The sequence below is a fragment of the Tenrec ecaudatus genome, chromosome 2 (genome assembly GCF_050624435.1).
Source record: "Tenrec ecaudatus isolate mTenEca1 chromosome 2, mTenEca1.hap1, whole genome shotgun sequence".
Classification (NCBI taxonomy): Eukaryota; Metazoa; Chordata; class Mammalia; order Afrosoricida; family Tenrecidae; genus Tenrec; species Tenrec ecaudatus.
Window position 1 is genome coordinate 221,828,427 of NC_134531.1, and position 16,932 is coordinate 221,845,358.

Genomic DNA, 16,932 nt, shown 5'->3' on the forward strand with positions numbered 1-16,932 from the left:
AAGGCAAAATATATGTTTAATGAAATGGTTTAGTCTCACTTTTATTCTTATATCGCTAAACTCTACTCATTTAATCAAGCTGCTGGTTAAACTTGCCAAGTGGATGAAAGAGCATTGTAACAGGATTAGGATTACAGAAGCAGACCCACAGAGGCTCCCTTGAAAATTAGCAACACTTTCTCAATGAGATAGCCATCATCTGTAACATTTTCTTATCACAAACATTTCCTTATGAAGAAGAGAGCCTTCACCTTCCTTTTCTGCACCTCGTTTTACAAGAAAATCTTGCTTCAGAAATGCCAGCGTTCCCTCCCCACCCCTCACCCCCCCCAGGCCCACTTTTTAAAAGCACATTAAAAACTAACTTTATAATCAGACCCGACCCTCAGTTTACATTCTATTTTTAGTGTTCAGATTCCTGCAGGGTGTTTGTATATTCCATAATTACTTTGCTCTAACACAACATTTAGAATACGAGGCAACCTGAGTACAGGGGATTCAGAGCACTGGGAAACCCGGAGTAGGAGCTGAGAGATGGTGAAGCATGGAGAAAGCTTACAAACTACCACTGTTGGGCTTTCCATCACCATTCACAGGGCAAAGGGGTGGGCCCAGCATATGAGCAGTCCAATCCTCTCTGTGTGAGTGAGGCAGCACCCACCATGTTTCAGTCAGTCAATGGCCACTGCGTGAAGAATATATATGAAGAGAGTTTTCTCTCTTCTTAAAGTGATTTTGACTTTCAGGACCTTTGAGCTTGAGTCTCTTATTTCCAATGTATGTTAATTAAAGAGTAAGTAGCTATCAAAAATAAGGAGAGGAGAGAAGAGACTGACTTCTTTGAGTGTCAAACACACTCTTCCCCCTATATATATATTTTGCCCCCTGAAGAGCATATATGCTCAACTCAGAGACATAGAGTCCTAGTCTGAGAAGTAGGCTTGTCTCCATTTTTAATTTTAGTACTTCTTTTAAAATTCTGAGTGGTTCTCAAAAAAAGAAAGAAAGAAAGAAAAACGTTAGCATCAATGCAGAGTCTGATCACATCTAGGAATCTTACTCTTAACTGAATAACTAGATGAAGGAGCTTTTGTTTTATTTTAGCAAGTCTAGGTCAGGGGTTGGCACACTGCGACTCTCCAGCCATGTGCAGCTATTTCAGTATGTACATGCGACTCTGAAGTAAAATGGAAACATTTTAAAAGACAGTCATCAGATAAGGGGGATTTTGTTCATAAAAATATATTTATGGCTCTCTAACAATTTTTAAATTGTTGTGAAGGACAGGATTAGCCCTTCCATCTCAACAGTTTGCTGACCTCTGGTCTACGTCAACGAAATTACTTCATTTTTCTTTCTTAAAAGGCTCACTACAGTTTCAAATCCAACCGTTAAGATTACATTTCATTATTAGAACGTAAAAACTATGACAAAACGAAAAATTGAACTTTTTATTATAGTAATAATGTATGCAGTAGAAAAGTAAATTTACTGTATTTCATTTAATTTCTTTTCACACAGTTAAAGAGGGGGAGAAAAGATACTTTGCTCCGAGGGGCAAAAGTTATAATTGGCATTTGTGAAAAAGATGACAGAGCACTTTTGCACTTAAATCTACTTATAGACTTTTAATGTATAAGCATTAACCTCAAATATGAAATTATCTGTCACTTACAGATTTTTAAAAAAAAATTATGCTAAGGCTGTGATATGGGCACACTTTCTTTAGCAATTCTATTTTTAAATACTAAGTTATAATGGCATCTTTCATTCCAATGGAAAAGGAAGATAACGGGGCCTACATAGCAAAGAAATTACAGGATTTCATTCTTAAAAGGGCAAATAAGAAATGTACAAAAGAGGACAGACAGTCAACAGAAACCACACGTGGGTTGGCGCGTCCCTTACCATGACAATATCCCCTGGCTGGATGGTGATCTCATCGTGACTTCGGGACTCAAAGGGGTATAACGCTCGGTAATACGCCACTTTCACATTCTCTTGCGTTGAAATTGTAAGCGGGCCTTTTTCTGTTAGAGAAACAAAAAGTAAACCATTACATGGAACTAAAGGGCCTGATGATAAGTCAAATGACCAGCAGCCTCTCTGCCACCTTCCATCAGACAGATATTTCCATGTATTCCAGGTTTCCGAAACAATGGGGGCGAGCCGAAGGAGAGCCATGTCCAGGTCAAGAGCCATGTGGGGCCGAGTGCACCAGGCAGTCAGTCCACAGGTCCCTCTGCACTTGCTGCTGCGGATGAGCCAGAAGTGAGCGTCACAGCCCCTCCAGTACAGCCCGGCAATGAGGAGGTAGCCCCAAGTTTGAATCTGCCACGGAGGAAATTCACAGTTGGAAAGGGGCAAAGCAGCATAATATCCATATTTTTAAAATTCATGGAAATAACCTGTTGATTTCACCAAGAAATGGATATGACCAATCGTCCCTGACGAAGTGTGTGCTCCTCTGCATTTCTTGGGCAGGGAAATGAGCCCAGGGTCACAGGATAAGAAGAGTTGGTATCTTATATGAAGTTTGAAAATTTTAAATGCACGCAACCAGGGTACATTGTGGATTTCTGTTAACAACAATTCAGAACATTTCTTTCTTTTTTTTTCTTTAGCCCACGAGCTGCAAGTATTTTGACATGCATTTATCTTCTGTGAAAACCACATTTATCTTCTGTGAAAAGCAGGGTGTGTTGCATGCTGGTGTGTGTGTGTGTGTGTGTGTGTGTGTGTGTGTCTACGTGTACATGCGGTCTACATGAAATAGCCAAAGGCAGGACTGTAAGGGGTGGAAATCTTTATTTTTTGCCCACAAGAAACACAATGCACATAAAACAAATGGCCTAAAATTAAGCAATGGTGAATGGATCTTCAGTTCAAAAAGTATATAGTGAAAAATATATTTATCCTCCTGTGGTCAGGGCTGCTCCTTTGTGACCTACCAGCCTTTGCCATTAGGCGGTGAGCATCTCAAGGCCCAGGGGCACCTGGTCACCTCCCTACCTCACTCCCATCCCTGCCCACTGTGCAACACAGGCACTGTGCAAACCTTCGGGGAGCTGCCCAAAAGTGGGTTTCTGTTTTCTCTGTAGGTATACTTTTCTACAAGCACATCGCTGGCAAAACAAACACAATCAATACCATTCCCCATGCTGGGGTGGGTCAGTCCCTTCACATGAGTATTATTTTCAAAGCTGTGTAGTACGTATTACAGAAGCACGCAAACTGCTGCTTGCATCTAAGATTGAAGGGATAACTGTTTCTACTTCAAATTAGATTCCTTCAGTTATTTCAAGAGGCACATTATGGTCCATGTGCAAAAAAGAGTCACTCTTTTTTCAAAAGGAGAGAAACTACACCTGAATGCCAAGTGAATGAGGTGGGGGGAGGGAGGGGGAGGCTCTACTTCTGGCTGCAGAAATAGCTCAGCACTTCCTAGAAAAAGTAACACACTGGAGAAATAGAAGGTTCTTCTTGCAAGTAAGGCCGTGCGTGCCCTCCGTTTAGCAGCTAGGCGAGCGCAAGGAGGCCCTGGATATCAGCGTAAAGCAGGCGGTCTCATTGGTGGTACTCGGGAGCCCCTGGGCGGTGCCAACAGGTAGGTGCTTGAGCACTACCACAGAGGCTGGAAGTTATGCCCTGGTAAAAAGGCCGAAAGATCAGTCACTGAGCTCCGTTCTACTAGGGAGCGCCTTGGGGAGGAGAGTTCCCTGAAGCACACAGGTGCTTCAGAGATAGGATCAGTGAGTCAATCAGTGAATCAATGAGTCAGAATCATTTTGATGGCAACCAGACAGCTAATGGTGCTGGGGAACAAGTAGCTTGGAACAGAGCAGCTGCACTACCAGATCAGCTCCTCATTTCCAGCGGTTAGTCAAGAAGGGGTCTGACCATATAGACTAAATGCTTGCGATCTTCTGGGCAAGAAGGTGGCCTTCTCCCTGGGACTGTTTATGGCCGCCATACCTGCGGTGGACCACGGAGCTTGGACAGCTGGCTTAGTGGCTTCCTGATGCGGATGGAAGAGCCGACTCAGCTTGTCTTGCATTTCCGGTTTGCCTTTGTCCTCGCTGTCCTTCCTTTTGACACTCTCTTCCCTTTTCAGTCTCTCTTCGTCCTGGAATTTCCTAGGCCGCGGGTGCTCATCCTCCTGCTGCACATGCTCCAGCCACTGCTGATCCCTTTCCTGAGCTCGCCTGCCAACAGAAAGGCTTGAGTACAGCAACAGAGAAATGCCAATTGAGCATGACACTGTCTCTGTTCACAACAAAGCCTCATCTACTCAATGCACACCCAACATCAAGGGACACTGTTCTTCTTCAGACAGAGCAAGCTGACCCAAGGCAACAAAAGCCTTCAGGGTTCCAAACCGGAGCAAGACAAAGCCATGTGATTTAGAAAATCAGAGAAATTCTCTGATGGGCTTTAGAAAGTTGCTATAAAAATAACTAAAATACTTCTCAACTGAAAAACTGGCAATTAACTACACAAAAAAAATCATAACAACTCACAAAGCACATAAGAATATATTATCTCCAAGGGCTCAAGTAGAAAGAAATTGTTTTGGAAACGTTGATGGAAATATTATGTACAAGTGTGTTTAATATTACTGAATGTTGGAATTGTTATAAAATTTGTAAGAGCCCCTCAATAAAATGATTAAAAAAGAGAATAAATTATCTGTGAAGATGGAGTATGCTCAACAGTACCCATGAAATATTGCTTAAGTAAGTTCATATTGATCAGATAATTAAGAAAAAATTCTATTACAGCTAAATTCAGCCTATGTTTACATCCACACATCCACAAAACACTCAATGACAAGCAAATTCTAGGCAGCCCTCTAGGAAAGAGTGAAGCTCCCCCTTTCAGTTTTCTGAGACTAAATCTTTACAGGTGCAAAGAGCCTCATTCTTTTTCCTGTAGAGCAAATGGTGGACTTGAACCACTGAGTTTGTGGTCAGCAACACAATGCGTAGCCCACCATGTCACCAGAGCTCTTTACTTATACTAAAAAGCTCCTAATAACCTGCAGTTGAAAGCAGATTATTTTGAATCTTTGAGATAATAACCATCCACCACTAAGCCAGAGTTTCTATATATTTTACTGACTCCAACTCAAAAACTTCACCTGACTCATAAAACCCTCTAAGGCAGGGTAGAACTGCCTCCTGTGTAACTGGTTACAGGAGTAGAAAGCGCCATCTTTCTCCAGAGGAGCTGCTGCTGGTTGTGAACTGCCAACCTTGCAGATCGCAGCCCAACTTGTAATCACAATGCCACCAGGGGTCCTATGAATTCAACTCCATTTTGTTTTTTCAAAAGTGTTGACAGGAGTCCTGGTGAGACAGTGGTGAAAGCACTCAGTTGCTAATGCACAGTTTCGATCCCACCACTCTCTCTACAGGAGAAAGAGTTACAGCTTTGCCAAACCTATGAGGGTAGGTCTACTCTTGAATAGTTACAGAATTGATTCCCCGGCAAAGGCCAAGGGAATTGACATATATTTAATTACAATTAGATCTAGGCCTTGAAAATTAGGATGGCCTCAGCCTATCCCCGAGGACAAAATTGGGAGTGATTCTTCTCTTATTTCATAATAGTATATGCAATCAGTACAGTGTGAATGAACAATAAAAGGAGTCTATAAACTTAGCATCAACAAAAAACCCATTGCTGTCAAGTCAATTTCAACCCTTCGTGATCCTGTAGGATAGACTAGAATTGTCCCTGTGGGTTTCTGAGACTGAGCCTTTATAGGAGTAGAAAGCCCCATCTTTCTCCCAAGGTGTGGCTGGTGATTTCAAACTGCTGACCTTGTGGTTAGTAACCCAGTGCAGACAGAACCCGCTAAGGCACCAGGGCTCCCAACCCACAAATCGAGATAAAGAATCCTCACTCTGCCTCCAAGAAAATGCTAACAATCATCCCCTAAACTGTTCTGGGCCCCTTGCCATAAAAAATAAAAAGTTGTGCTTTAAAAGTCAGATCAATATACTATAAATAGTAATAGTTATGCACGCTGATACAAACACAACCTAGGAGTGTAAATCCTAACAAAATATGCATGGATTTAGACAGCTGAACTATGCTCAGCCCAATACAGTCATGGATTTGCCTGAAGTACCTTGTTTGTTCAACTTTTAGATTTCATGGTTTATAGCATATGTTTTTGAAACATGTGCATGAAACATGTCTTTAGCTTCTCGGTCTAAAATTCATTGAAACTTTAAAAGCAAATCTCCACTAACAGAATCAGATACCCCTATAAGTCCAAATAAGTTGTTGTGGTTTAACTACAGAAAGTTAAAAAACAAAGCCCCACAAACACAAACATTCACACAAACCCAAACAAAAGTGTGTCTGGAGCCTAAGCAGTGGAAGCAAAATTTCTCCTTTTGTATTCAGAGTTTAATTTGCAGCTGAGTAAAAGAAAGAAAGGAGCCCAGTGGCCCACTGTCAGTGTGCTGCTGAAGAGCTTTAGAGGGCTGCCTGGGGCGCTGATTGAAAGGAGGGCTGGGACCTACACCGTATTAAAAGGCTGTGAACTGGAAACGTATTTTGGTCATTGGCATGCAAACGAGCCTACCAAGTGTCCCAATTTCATTGTCTAATTCCACTTATCTACACAGGAGAAGCTCAGGAGAGGTATGGAAGCTACCCAAAACTTCAGGGGGATGTGTATATATGCGAAAACTTAAACACACACACAAACCACTACCACCGCCACCTCCGCCACCAACGCTAGGGTCTGAAGGCTCTTCCCAGTGCAGCCACTACTGAGAGGCCAGATCAAGAACAGTAAATGCTCAAAAGTTCCTTTCCGGTGGGGCCACAATCCACTCAAATGACTCACCTTTGGGCTTCCTCTTTCTGTTTTTCTAATTCTAGGATCTTTCGCTCTTGTTCTTTCTGTTTCAGGCGTTCAGCCTCTATGGATTTTTGTTTCTGGAGCTGCTGCTTATTATGTATTTCTCTGAGTTCCTAAAATGGTCAAGAAAGAGGTCATGTAATGACACGAGGGCCAGGCATTTCAAGGCTTATCGGTATGCAGCATTACCTACTGGGAACCCCCCAGGGAAATGTGGAGACAGCATTTCAAGATTTGGCAGGAAAAAAAAAAGTTAACTTAGGAAAAACTGAATCACTGTACACTTTGATAGGATTGAAAAACACCCCCTCCCCCAAAGCTGCCCACACGTACACTCTAGTGGCCATCATACATCGTACCGTTTCCCATGATGTGCTTGGTAAGAACTATGGGTAGGAAGGGCATTTGAGAAGCTATACGGCTAAAGACCTCAGTGAAAATACTGGAATGTAGCCAGTTTTAAGATAGGATAATAAGCATGGATAAAACTTTCAGGCTACTCTGATAATCAGCCAACACTAATCTCGATTAGCTTTCAAAACACCCCGACCTCTTCAGAAACCCATTCATGCCACCTCAGCTCCTTCTGATGATATGCTGCCTAAGAGCAAATGGACATGCCTCAGCTCCTGATCGCCATTCTTGCTCCCAAGGTCTATGCTTCACATCACAGTTCTTCTGGAACCACCTTCCCTGAACAAATCCATGGGTGAAGTTGTCAGCTGTCCCCAACTCGACCAGCAGTCAGACTGACAGTGAAAAGCCATGAACATGAAGATCATTGTGTGGGACCTGGAAGTCTCACTTGAAAGCAGCCCTGGCCATTAAACATAAAGCACATGCTAAGACATTCCTGCACGCAAGTCAGGGGTCAAAGCATCCACAAGCATGAAGAACAGGGAGCATCTATTGATGGGGAAACACACTAATTGCACAGGAATCAGATAGGCAGTACAGACGCGGTCACTGAAACCCTGTACTTAGGTCAGCAACAAATCAGAGGAGTTCAAGTGCAAATTTCAAGTTGACTTCTTGGTCTGGTAAACTGGAGCTAGTCCTCTAAATGGCCAGCCCCGGGGTCTAAATCGTGAGATTTAAGGACTAAAGCCTGCTTTGTCCTGTTGCCTCGGCTCCTTCCAAGTCCACATGGGCAGGTTTCTTCCTGAACCTAATTTGCTACCCTGAGATCTATTGAGTGATTGAACACAGGTATAGAGGTTAAAACATTGAGGAAAGCCCTAAGAGCTAAGTTAACCTTCTTCTTCCAGGGAGCTAGACTATCAGTAGAGGCTTCCATGAGGCTAGTTTCAGCAGAGCTTCCTGATTAAGGGAGACTAAGAGGAAAGGGCTAGTGCTCCACTCCTGAAAATGTGCTAGTGAAAACCCTCTGAAGCAAGCTCCCTCTGCACGCCAGGCCACCACGAGGCCTGCCCTGGGCAACCACCAAGGGCAGACCACTGTGAAGACAAAGTTAGAATGCCCCCTTTCCTACGGCGGCAGCCTTGGGCTTCCAAACCAGGCGGGGACCTGGAACAGGAGGCAGCTGGAGAACAGCCGGGGCAGCAAGAGCGGAGGCTGGGAGGCAAAGAGTGGAGAAAATCGACACCAGAGGAGGAGAATGCCATTACTCACGGCCACGTCATGGGGCAGGAACCATGAATGTGTTAAAAACTCGGCAGTACCACTTTCCACCACAACTTGGGATCGTAGTCTCAAGTCTCACAAGTGAAAAATCTGGTTAGTATTTTGGACTTGGTATTGCAGAGACAAATGCAAAAATGGCGCAATTCGTGTTAGAGCGATTACACCTCTTAGTTCAAGTTAATGTCTCTAAATGAAAACACAAAACCAAACAGCAGTGGAGTCGAGTTACACTAAATCAAACACTAAAGACCCCAGGAGAGCAGGAGGCCCCCCAAAGTCCACTACTTTGGGGGCTTGGCCTACTCTGCCATTAGCCCAATCCTGAGAGAGTCTTGAAAACTCAGGGCCACAGAATCGGGTTCAACTCCTGGAGACCCTACAGGGCAGGCTGGAACCGCTCACTGGACTTTCAGAGGCTGTAAATATTATTACTCCGATAGGATGGCTGGTGGATTTGAACTGTCCATCTTTCCTGGTCAGTGCTCCCAAAACTTAATTCACTGCACCACAAGGGCTCTGCGCCTTGAAAGGGAAGCGGGTGAAGCGACTGAAAGACTGACTTTTGTTTCTACTTTAAACTCGATCTTCAACAGCATAAATGCCTTCAATCGGTTCAGGAGGACAGGTTATGGCAATCAACAGTAATGAAAAGGCGCTGAGCAGGGACACGGGGACTGGTGGCTTTGAACCCCAGGGCCAGCCCCTGAAGCCTGCTGCGGTGTTCTTTCAGCTCGACCATCTGCTAACTTCATAAACATTGCTCATCTCAGGACACTTACTCTGTTGTTTCAGTGTCCCTTTTACTTATGTTTCTAAAAAATTAATAAATCATTTTATTGGGGGCTCTTACATAGAACAGTCCATACATCCATTATATTAAGTGGGTATGTACAACGACTGCCATAAACAATTTCAAAACATTATCTTCCTTCTGAACCCCTTGATATCAGTTCCTGTCTCCCCGCCGCCCCCCTCACAAACTCATACTATATTATGTATTGTTATTTACACATATCTTACACCACCCCTTCTATCCTTTCACCTACAATCCTGGCGCTGGTTTTCCCCGTCGCCATCATTGCAATCAGTTCCCCTTTCCCTCCCCCTGACATCATTCCTCCTGTTGCTGTTTCTGAGGGCTTTGTCTACCCTGAATTCTGTACATTGAAAGCTCTTGTCGACACCAATGTATGTTCACCAGGCGAGCTGGATTTGCGTGCGAGGTAGGACTGAGATCACAACAGTTGGGGGAGGAAGGATTAAGGACCTAGAGAAGTGTTGTGTGTTTCGTCGTGTTATTTAGGATTTGTTCTTACTGAGGAAGTAAAACCAAGAAAGGAATAACCAGTAATCAGACTTGAGCTTGAATTAAATACAAAGGAGGTTGAAATGACCAGGAAAGAATATCCTTTTAGCTTGGAGTTTTAGTGTTCTGATTACATATCAGAGATAGGAAAAGTTTAAGTTCTGTCCCGGAAAGAAAAATTTATACGTAGGTGGCATTGACAATATTTAATGACAGATAAGCACAACACTGATCAATCAGACAGGTGATGGTGATGCATGACTGAGCATGGGCATATTGGTCAGATAACTGCACATTTCCTTTCTGTCCTGGAAAGGGGGTGTTGAAGTATAGCTCATTGATGATCAGACACCAAGTCAAGGCAGATGAGAGTAAAAGGGGTAATGTGATCGAAGCACTATGAAATGTAAAGCAGAAAGGAGCAAATTTCGAACCTCTATAGGCAAAAAAATTGAGGCAATGAGAAAGTTTTAAAAACAGTTTCAAACGGTATCATATACATGAAGACGCTTCAAAAGAACACATGTAACATGTATTTGTGAGTACAGCCGCATTACAGGAATGGCTGAACCTATCTTTGGAATTGTCTACATGAACTGCAGTTTCAAATACCTCCAAGGAAACTGAGCTGGTGACAGCCACAGAGTAACAGATGCCACAGACGGTAGCAGAAGGCTCGGGCATCTCGCATCCAGACTGGAAGACAGCAGAGTTTTTCTGGCCTATCCTTCAAGACAGACACTGCTGAGACACATGGACATCTCAGAGAACCTAGAGGCTGCACAGACAGGCACTCCGGGTCTTCATCTCTTTTCTTAGACTTAGAAGTGTAAGGTGGCGTGAAGCATGAGAAGCAGAAATTTTATGATTCCTGGATTTACAAACTCTTTCTTTCCCTTTGAACTGCTGAGAGATTCCTTTATGTAATTTCTGCACAAAGGAATATGTACCAATCATGAGTGACTGGTGTGCTTGCTTTGCCATGACCACGTTCCTCTGGAAAGCCTAGTCCCGGCCTGTCCAGAAGGCAGCAAGCACGTGGCCACACTAGTCTTTCAGTCTCTCCAATACTCTGTGAGAGGCTCAAGTAAAATGAGTTAATCATTAAAGGTATCCTTTCAATTCTTTTAGGGAAAAAATATAAGGTGACAAATAAATCTGTTATTATTCTTTATCCAGGAAATGAGAGAATGATTGGGAGGAACCTGTTAACAAAAACTTCCTGTCACTGATTTTATTAACTATTCCTAAACCAAACCTGTAAGGGGCGAGCTGACTCAGACTATGAGGGGCCGACCCTACAGGGCGGAGCAGCACCACTCCACAGGACTCCCTAAACACGGCAGTCTCAGAAACCCGGGAACAATCCTACCCTGACGGACGGACGGGTCAGAATGAACTTGATGACAGTGGGCTTGGGGAGAAACGGAGCTGGACCCGTGCTTTGGTATAGATGACACCTGATGACATTACGCCGAGTGAAACAAATCAATCACCAATGGAAAAACAGATTGTGAGACCTCATATAAAAAAGCAAAACGAGGCCAATGTGTAGAGATCAAAGCTCATTAGTTACTGCAGGGCGACATGGAGGGAAAGAGGAGTAACAAGTGAAGGGAAAATCTCCAAGATTAAGGACAGAGTTGCATCTGATCACTGTAACTGCAGTCAGTAAGTTGAATGGGCAAAAGTTGTGTAATATATTTATAACAAAGACAAACTTTAAAAAAAATGAGTAGCTGCTGAGGTTACTTAAGTACAACCAAACCCTTCATGGGATTTGGTTCCTTGGTTAGGAGATTTGGGGTCATGGTTTCATCCCCGTTAATTGGCCTAATAATGTGATTTTTGTGTTTGTGTTCTACCTTCTTGTTCATTTCGTACTATCTTGGTTTTAAAACCTTGACAGCAGCCAGGGAAGATACAACATTAGTCTCCAGGCACTTGGAACAATGAAGAAGTAAAATCAAGAGTCGGAGGCTGTGGAACACGTGGCTAATTGCCTCCGTGAACAATGGCCTCCTGTGCCCTGAACCCAGAATTGGAAGGTGCCTGGCTACCATTACTGAATTCTGACCCGAGTCTAGAGAGCAGTGGTTCTCAACCTTCCTAATGCCGCCACCCTTTCAGACAGTTCCTCATGTGGTGCTGACCCCCAACCAGAACATTATTTGCATTGCTATTTCATAACTGTAATTTTGCTACTGTTATGAATCATCATGTAAAATCTGATAGGCAGGATGTATTTTCATGGTTACAAATTGAACATCATTAAAGCAGAGTAATTCATCTCACAAAAAATATGTAATTATACATTGTGAAATTTTAATTTCTAATGACAAATAAATGAAATGTCTTGAAGAATGGTGTGGCATGGGTAACAGTCTTCACGCTGGGTACTCATATGTGAGCCTTATCTGCATGTGGGCGGAGCTGCCTGGAGATGGATAGAGGAGCAGTGTCTCGGTTCCTAAGACCATCAGAAATATTTATTTTCCGATGGTCTTAGGCGACCCCTGTAAAAGGGTCGTTCTACCCCCAAAGGGGTTGTGACTCACAGGTTGTGAACCGCTGCTCTAGAAGAATCCTGATTAGGAGGAAACTGCAGAACAGAATTTCAAATTCTCATGGACTCAGCTTTCTGAGCCATAGATGAGGAACTGATGAAACTGCTCTTTAAAACTTAAACCAAAAATGTCACCGGAATCTTCAATTCAAGCAACAGTTTGGACTCAACTAGTAAAAAGCCTGCCTTTGTGCATTCTACTCTTTCAAGAACTACCTAGGAGCAACCAAGGTGACCTCAGCTACTCAGAAAACAAGACAAAACCTTTAGTAGTACTGAGCTTATGCTAATGAACGAAGGCCAGATCAGAAAAAGGGTGTGGGAGGGCTGCAAAGCGTGAAGAACAAAACTTAAATTCAGAAAATGAGCACATCAATGTGTAAAAACATGCTTAAATATCGTATATACTCAAGTATACGCTGACCCGAATATCAGCTGAGGAACCTAATTTTACCACAAAAAGGAGGAGATGAGTCAGCCAGGGTGCAATGTAGCTCCGAGGAAGAATACAGCTTCCCCCCAGATCCTGGATGCTTCCTCCCCCCCAACTACCATGATCCGAATTCTACCTTGCAAGTCTGGATAGAGCAGAGGATGTACACTGGTGCATATGGGAGCTGAAGGCACAGGGAATCCAGGGTGGATGATACCGTCAGGACCAGGGGTGTGAGGGGCGATGCTGGGAGAGTGGAGGGTGAGTGGGTTGGAAAGGGGGAACCGATTACAAGGATCCACATGTGACCTCCTCCCTGGGGGACAGAAAACAGAGAAGGGGGTGAAGGGAGACGCTGAATAGGGCAAGACATGACAAAATAATAATCTATAAATTATTAAGGGCTCATGAGGGAGGGGGGAGCGGAGAGGGGGGAAGAGGACCTGATGCAAAGGGCTTAAGTGGAGAGCAAATTCTTTGAAAATGATTAGGGCAAAGAATGTACAGCTGTGCTTTATACAATTGATGTATGTATATGTATGGATTGTGATAAGAGTTGTATGAGCCTGTAATAAAATGTATTTAAAAAAAACATTACAAAGCAGAAAGGAAATGATAAAATTTTAAATAAACTAGAAATTTAAAAAATGTGCTGGAAAATTCGACATTCCCTTATGGAAGGATCATGGGGAAGAGAAGAGCCAGTCAGGGTGCAGTGTAGCAACGATGAAACATACAACTTTCCTCTAATTCTTAAATGCTTCCTCCCGCCCCGCACTGCCCCCCCCCCAAAAAAAATCATGATCCCAATTCTACCGTACAAATCTGGCTAGAAGAGAATGTACACTGGTACAGATAGGAACTGGAAACACAGAGAACCCAGGACAGATGATCGCTTCAGGACCAGTGGCGAGAGCAGCGATACCAGGAGAGTGGGGTAGAGAAGGGGATTCGATTACAGGGATCTACATACAACCTCCTCCCTGGGGGACGGACAACAGAAAAGTGGGTGAAGGGAGACACCAATGTAAGATATGACAAAATAATAATTTATAAATTATCAAGGTTTCATGAGGGAGTGGGGAGCAGGGAGGGAGGGGGAAAATGAGCTGATGCTAGGGGCTTAAGTGGAAACCAAATGTTTTGAGAATGATGAGAGTAACGGATATACAAATGTGCTTTATAAAGCACATTTTCTGTATGTATGGATTGTGATAAGAGTTGTATGAGCCCAACAATAAAAAGATTTTAAAAAATCCACTTTATACATGAGTATATAGAGTACTACTTCTACATCTGAAATCAGTATTTGGCCAAATAGGAAATCCGATTCCCCATGGCACAAGTCTGCCATCATATAGCTATGGGACGGCTACAGACAGAGGGATGGGCTGAAGCATGGTGGTGGTGGTGGTAATGGAGAGAGGTAGGAGAGAAGACAGACAGAGATAGGAAACTCTGTCATCTCTGTAACAGAAATACAGCCTTTGGAGAACCCTCTCTCATGAGGTTTTGTTAAGACCTGTTATGTATCTTAAGAGAATAAAGTGACTCCAGTTTGTCCTGAAAAAGAGTTTCTCCAAGGTGATGATGCCCGGCTAAAAAAAGATAGAGCCTCTGGGGTCTTAAAGGCTTAAAGGTAAACAAGCGGCCATCTAGCTCAGAAGCAACAAAGCCCACAGGGAAGAAGCACACCAGTCTGTGTGATCACGAAGTGTCAAAGGGATCAGGTATCAGGCATCAAAGAACAAAAATATCACATCACTGTGTGCTAACCTTCCCAGTACCATTGCTGAAGACAAATAGGTGCATAAGCAAAAGTGGTGAAGAAAGCTGATGGTGCCCGGCTATCAAAAGATATAGCATCCGGGGTCTTAAAGGCTTAAACAAGCGACCATCCAACTCAGAAGCAATGAAGCCCACGTGGAAGAAGCACACCAGCCTGTGTGATCACGAGGTGTCGAAGGTATCAGGTATCAAAAAACTAAAAATCAAATCATTGTGCAGATTGGGGACCCAAGACACATATGAAGGCAACTGGTCAGCCCCTTACAGAAGGGTCGTGGGGAGGAGATGAGCCAGTCAGGGTGCAGTGTACCAATGATGAAACATACGATTTTCTCCTAGTTCTTAAGTGCTCCCCACCCCCATCGTGATCCCAATTCTACCTTACAAGTCTGGCTAGACCAGAGAACGTACACTGGTACAGATAGGAACTGGAAACACAGGGAATCCAGGACAGATGAACCCCTCAGGACCAATGGTGAGAGTGGTGAAACCGGAAGGGTGGAGGGATGGTGGGGTAGAAAGGGGGAACCGATTACAAGGATCTACATATAACCCCCTTCATGGGGGATGGAAGACAGAAAAAGTGGGTGAAGAGAGACGTTGGACAGTGTAAGACATGACAAAATAATAATTTATAAATTATCAAGGGAGATCCAAGGCCCATTTGTCGGCCACTGGAGATCCCCTCATAGAGGGGTTTAGGAGAGGAGATGGGTTGTCAGGGTGCGATGTAGTGCCGATGAAGAACACAGCTTTTCCCCAGATCCTGGATGCTTCCTCCCCCCAACTACCATGATCCGAATTCTACCTTGCAGGACTGGATAGGACAGAGGTTGTACACTGGTGCATTATGGGGGCTGGAGGCACAGAGAATCCAGGGTGGATGATACCTTCAGGACCAGGGGTGTGAGGGGCAATGCTGGGAGAGTGGAGGGTGAGTGGGTTGGAAAGGGGGAACTGATTATAAGGATCCACATGTGACCTCCTCCCTGGGAGATGGAAGGAAGAGAAGGCAGGGAAGGGAGACTCCGGATAGGGCAAGATATGACAAAATAGCAATCTATAAATTATCAAGGGCTCATGAGGGAGGGGGTAGCGGGGAGGGAGGGGAAAAAAACAGGACCTGATGCATAGGGCTTAAGTGGAAGCAAATGCTTTGAAAATGATGAGGGCAAAGAATGTACGGATGTGCTTTATACAATTGATGTACGTATAAGTATAGATTGCGATAAGAGTTGTATGAGCCCCTAATAAAATGTAAAAAAACCCAGAAAATTATGATGGCAACAAATGTACAAATGTGCTTGATACAATGAATGTATGTATGGATTGTGATAAGAGTTGTACAAGCTCCCAATAAAATGATTTTAAAAAAAAAAGAGTTTCTCTACATGTCTGGGCTTTATTTACAAAGCAAAATTCTACTATTTTAAATGCATACCATTCTAAAAGATAAAATAACCAAGAAATGTCTCTCCACATGAGTATAATAAATGAATTGAAAACATTTTTTTCCTAAATGATTGCATTTGCTCCTTCACACCCCCAAACACATTTAAACATTTGTTAAAAGGCAAAAGGAACAACGAAGAGAGAAATAAAACCCAAACCCACTACATCTGAAAAATCCAACCCATCAACCAGTCTACTAGTATGACATGGAATCTAATATACATCTCTTAACTATTTTGAGTCTTGGGGATATTTTAATATTTTTCTATAGGCAAGGAGTCTCTATAAATTTGCTACCATCTCAGTACACTGGATTAGAGGATTTTATGACTTCTTCATAGAAAAGTTGTTTTGTTTTGTTTTTTTCATTTGTATTCCAAAAAGTCCATACAGATAAAAGTAAAAGTTATCTGGAACAAAATACGATAGAAAATCAGTCCAATAGTCTTCTACCCACCATGAGAAAGTAAACTACCATCTTAATTCACACTGATTTTTCCTGCAGGCCCTGCATCTCTTCTTTCTCCAACATTTTCCTTTATTGTATTGCTTCCCTTCAAGTGTACTTTTAATCCTGACTCACATTTTATTCCTCAGGTTATTCTTCAGCAATTTTCTTTTTTTGCCCACCCCTGGTTGCTAAACACGATGTCTTTCACTGCCTTCAGAATGGATGTGCCCGCCGCAAAAGCTAGCGCATAAACCCGGTGCATAAAGCCTTGCTTCAGTAAGCCACCTGATGTCCCATAACCGGCCTTCGCCACCCAGCATCAATTCATTTATTACGATCAATTTCAGAACAGGCAGTGTTATTAGCAGAATTTATATTTCAAAGAGCTGTGTGTCTAACTGAAGAAGGATTT

General features: G+C 43.2%; 1 protein-coding gene across 3 annotated transcripts in view; it reads right to left on the reverse strand.

Moving 5' to 3' along the window:
• ITSN1 (intersectin 1) overlaps window positions 1-16,932 on the reverse strand; it is a 172,071-nt gene that overhangs the window by 31,543 nt on the left and 123,596 nt on the right. For all 3 annotated transcript variants that reach the window (XR_012782874.1, XM_075542338.1, XM_075542337.1), the window contains exons 17-19: window positions 6,866-6,993; window positions 3,976-4,205; window positions 1,909-2,030 (exon numbers count right to left, since the gene is read on the reverse strand). Coding sequence is in view for 2 of the 3 variants with exons in the window: in XM_075542338.1 (XP_075398453.1) it covers window positions 1,909-2,030; window positions 3,976-4,205; window positions 6,866-6,993 (480 nt within the window). In the remaining variant the exon portion in view is untranslated. The remainder of the gene's footprint in view (window positions 1-1,908; window positions 2,031-3,975; window positions 4,206-6,865; window positions 6,994-16,932) is intronic.